This window comes from Stegastes partitus, unplaced genomic scaffold (assembly GCF_000690725.1).
Source record: "Stegastes partitus isolate 25-593 unplaced genomic scaffold, Stegastes_partitus-1.0.2 Scaffold240, whole genome shotgun sequence".
Taxonomy (NCBI): domain Eukaryota; kingdom Metazoa; phylum Chordata; class Actinopteri; family Pomacentridae; genus Stegastes; species Stegastes partitus.
Genome location: NW_007577971.1, coordinates 412,736 through 417,803, shown reverse-complemented (window position 1 = coordinate 417,803; position 5,068 = coordinate 412,736). Strand labels below are relative to the sequence as shown.

Below are 5,068 nucleotides of genomic sequence, written 5' to 3'. Positions count from 1 at the left end.
TTAGTGGATTTGGTCCAGCTGAGTGCTGACTCTGACTCTGCATGCTTTAAAGGGTCAACAGAATGGTCAACCACAAACTGCATTGCTAACAACTTTCTGATCCTCAGACGTCAGCCCAGCCGTCTGCACTGCCGCTGGTAACAGTACTGCTACAACCAAGCAAGGCTCACTCTCCTTAAACACGCCTGGCTCAAACAAAGACAACAAAACCAAATCCCTAACATCATCTTTACTTTTTTTTTCTCCTCTGAAACTAAATGATCAACTATTTGAAATAATTATATTAATAATAATCTGTCTTGCAGCAATAAACAAACGCCGCTGTATGCACAAAATAAAAAAACACAAAGAAGCCCTAATTTCAAATGCCATCACAGATAGTCAAGTGTAAACAAATAAACCCACAAATGATGCCCTTTCCCTGACTATCTGACCAAAACTTACTAGAACCTCACCCTTAGTCTTCATGTGGTTCTGCAGTGGGTGTATTAAGCACCAAATGAGCCAGTCTGTGAAGTCACCTGCAGCAGTCAACCCCACAAAACCACATGGAGTGCCCCTGAGATAGCTGTCCGAAGACAACTAACGCTAACCGCTCCCCACTGCACTACCAAAACAAAACACTGACACAACCAAAAGAGGACATGTCCTTTAGCCTACCAGAGACATCTCAGTAAATACAGCATCAAGACACCATCACTCACCTTCTGGACGGCACCAAACAATCAATGTTGGGTCACAAACAACACAAAGTGTGTCTCCCCCAAAACCACTGCAGGCTTCTAAAGCATGCAGAGTCAGAGTCAGCACTCAGCTGGACCAAATCCACTAATCAGTAGGCAATCAACCACATGTGCCGAATGCTACCTAAGACACAAGAGATAAACAAAATACCTGAATGGACGTTATGATCTCATCCCAGACGAGCCCCCATTTGTTACGACCTGGCTCAAAACTGCTGCAACAAAAGGAAAGACACACCAAGTTTCAAAAATTAAAGCCTGTCTTTATTCACTTAAATTATACCAAATTAAAAGCCAAATCAATATGGGGTTGTGAGAATACATAAAGTCAGTGGTGTGTGTGTGATATATGCATGAATTATGTCTGTGCAAGTGTTGGAAATGCAAACATCCTAAATGAAGAAAACTAACCCATGACCAGACCAGTGTGTTACCTGCAGACGGAAGAAGAGAGTTCAGCCATTCTAGTATATTCTTAAAACAAAGGTCTCAATTAAGTTAAAAAATTAAAATTAACAGACAATCTGATACATGGCAAGGGAAAGGCAAGACTGTTTTCACACAGGGCGGATTGGACTCATGAAACACAGGTGAAAGTAAAGAGTAAAGAAAACAGGAAAAGGGCAGAAGAAAAAACACAAGCTACATACAACAAAAGGCGTTTACATATTAAAACATGAAGTAACTGAAAAGGGATGTGGAAGGTACATGTAGACAAAAAGAGAGGCACAAACAGGGAATGACAGGAAACGCAACCAGGACAGCACAGGAGACACAAAAAAGTAAAACACACATTAAAAAATCTTACAAAACACTCACACGCTTCTCCCGTCCTCAGTCTGGAAAGAGGATCCCATTCATACAGATCTAAAGACACCAAAATATAGTAATGGAAATACAATTACCAGTATGGAATACATTTACTCTACAGTGTGCAGGAGCCTCTATGGCCTGAAGTTCCACCAGGCCAGTGTGAAATTTGTACAGATGGTGCAAGTATCACATCACTCAGGAGCTGTACCAGTGAGATACAGGAGAACCGAGGCCTGGAGTCACTACACAGTGTCCAGAATCTTCAGGTGACACACGCTCAGTACCCATACAGAGGAAAAGAACATTGTCAGATCAATTGGACCCAGGCTTGCAAGGAGATGGAGTATCTCCAGTTCAATGAACATGCTTATGCCATCTTAGAAACATGAGCCAAGGGCAAAGCTGATTGACACCTTCAGACAATGACAATGGTTCAGGCTGGAGAACAGAGCAACGAAATGTCCCTACACAATGAGCAACACAGTAAGAAAGATCGACCACCTCGTACAGGGCAGGTACAAGGCAGTCCACTTTTAATAAATGATTGCTACTTATTAGGGGCAATTATGGCCAACTACAAGATTAGTAAAAAGACATTTACTCTGCTAAAACCATTGTTTTTTTCTTTGGACTAGACATTTGTTTATTCTGTTATTCTGTTGGTTCAGGGTCCAAGTTAAAGGAGATCCCTTACTTTTTGTGAAACAGCGCTTCCTCCAGTGCTTTGCCTTGCTCAAGGATGGTTCAAAAATGAGCTGCTAAGGTGGTGTTTACTTTGACTTCAAATTAGTATTTCTTTTTACTGAATCAGGTCTGCATACCTGTGGTGTCAGTTCGGCTGGTGAAGAAGCATAAGACAGCTGGTCTGGTGCCAAATGGCCTGGCCATCACCACAGACACAGGACAGAAGGTATGCTGTTAAAATGTTTGTGCCTTGACTGGTATTGATTTGCTTTAGTTTTCTTCATAGATTAAGATTTTGCAAACCAAGATGTAATAAGCTAATGGAATGTCATTCTTCTTACCAGTTGCAACGTCAATGAGAACTACCTCCAATTTGACTAACAACAGCATAAAAACATTGTCTCCACAATGTCTCTAATTACTGATAATCCAGTAATATAATGTAGTTTGCATGCTACAGATATTTTCAAAGGACACTTTTTGGAAACGCTGCCTTAAAGGAAAAAATCCATATGCAAAAATGTTAAAGTGAACACCACAGATTGCATAAATGACTGTTTCTAGCAATATAAACTGCAAGCCTTATTCTTGAAGACGTGCATTCATACATATATGTGGCTCTTTTTTAGGTAACTATAGGAAAAATCCCAATGCCTGGTGGTGGGTACTGACTTTGTACATACCATGCCACCTGAGGCCGTAACAATATATATATATATTAAAAAAAAAAACACCCATTCCCCAAGACAAAAAATTGTAGTGTTCTATAGTTATGTCTGACAGTTTCAGTCCATTGTGTCTTTATGATAAAGAAGACCAAAAGACTTGTCCATGACCCCTGTAAGTCTGTAATTGTTAGTTAGACACGATCTTATTCCTGACCACTTTGCATTCAATACTTTCAAATAGTACTCATGGCATTATTTGGTTGGGTGCTTCTGGCCATTACCTGTTTGACAGTATACTGTAGACCACATAACACAGACTGGCAATGGTTGCTAGGCTAATCCTACTAGCTAATGTTAACTCTAAGATAAGCTTTAGCTGCATGGACAAGCATACAAAACAATCAAAGAAAGTTCAAAAGCATCATTGTCCTGTTGAAAGGTCCACTGCTGGTTTTACTGAAACTTTAGACAGATGGCCCGACATTGTCTTGAAGCACTTTTGATTATATGTTATGAATCCAATTTTTAATAAAACTCTTAACATTTCATCCATAGTGCTTCTTAGCTTGTGGGAAATTCTCCTCCGGAAAAACTGTATTTGGTCTGCATAGAACATGTGTACTGCTACTGTGTCTTTAATTTGTCTGTCCAGAGCACAGTGTTCCAAAACATTACATCTTTTCTTTTATGTTCATTTTCAAATGTTTCTGGACAGCAAAAGGCTTTCTCATGGCACCCACGAAGGGCAAATTTATGCAATCTCTTTGTGACTGATAGATGCAACACATTGTAGATACAGAATGATAGTTGCAAGAGTTACCTGTAGATTCTTGATGAAACTTTTGGGTAATTTGAGACTTTTTGTGTGAAACAGTCTGCTCTTTGATTACATTTTTTTGGGATAAGCTACACCACTTATAGATGATTTAAGTAATAATGAATTTTGTTTTTTCTCTCAAAGAACCCGAAGACTGTTCTGAATCATAGGCACCCACAACCCTTTTTCTGGAGGCCTTAGAGAGCCATTTAGATCTTGGCATAATGACACCACCTACTTTAAACACCACACCCTAGATGTCAAAGGTACAAATAACCATAGTATGACCAATCTGTTGTGTCTTTGATGTACTTAAATTATGAAAACATTTTTGTTTGTCACTTGTTTGAGTATATTACTTTTATTAATCTGCACTTTTTCAAAGAGAATCTAATGTTTGTTAGTCCAAATATAGTATGTCAAAAAAGCCAACAATGTCTATGGGCTGTACTAAAAAGAAGTGACTGTATATACATACATATACACATTTACTACAGATTTTAAAATTGTTATTCCTTTAGCATTGAAATGTTAAGTGATGTGTTGATGGAGCGGCACCTGAAGAATAACCATATCACATACCATCAGACATTTTCTAATTATTTTTAATTACACACCTTTTCAGCTTTACTCCATCTTTACTACATGCTGCTGTTACAGGATGGAGTAGACAGTATGCATTGACCCGCGCTCTGTCTTTATGTCTGTCTTCAGTATGTGTTTGTGTCCCTGCTGTCTCGAGACAGTGTCTATGATGTTCTCAGGAGGATCTGCACTCACCTTCAGGTTTGTAAAACATCTTTATTCTTCTGATATACTGATGACGAGACAGTTTTGCGATAATTCAGCAATTCTGTTTCAGATCTGTTTCAGTTCAGAGAAGCTGTCATAGTCACTGTTTGGAAAACTTAACCACTGAAATGGCATAGACAGATGCCAATAGTTCCTGTTAATCCCACAGTTTTCATTTTCTTCCTGACCTGACCTGTTTGACCATTTCTCTGTTGTAAGGTGAATGGGAAGAGCCTGAGTCTGAAGCAGTTCATGGAAGAGCCCAGCTCTCTGGCTATGGTAAAAGTTACATCCATATCATCACACATTTATTAAAGGGAAAATTCCAGCAGCATTGTCTTATTGTAGCCTGACTGACAAGCTATAAAGAGACATTACAAAAGTAAACACTGAAAGAAAATGAAAGGCCTGTTTCATGAGTTTCATTTTTTTAAATAATTCTGTTGAACCACCGTTTAAAAGCAATGTCTGATTTTCATTGGTTAATTTTCATAGAATTTTTATTTATTATTACTTTTGTCAGATTCAAGTTATTTCTGTGACCATTGTGG

At 38.8% G+C, this 5,068-nt stretch overlaps 1 protein-coding gene across 1 annotated transcript in view; it reads left to right on the top strand.

The window, feature by feature from the left end:
- The window catches only part of gramd2ab (GRAM domain containing 2Ab), a 35,622-nt gene that overhangs the window by 25,042 nt on the left and 5,512 nt on the right, over positions 1-5,068 (top strand). Inside the window, exons 5-7 of the mRNA XM_008281646.1 lie at positions 2,368-2,466; positions 4,440-4,511; positions 4,737-4,796. Of these exons, the coding sequence (XP_008279868.1) occupies positions 2,368-2,466; positions 4,440-4,511; positions 4,737-4,796 (231 nt within the window). The remainder of the gene's footprint in view (positions 1-2,367; positions 2,467-4,439; positions 4,512-4,736; positions 4,797-5,068) is intronic.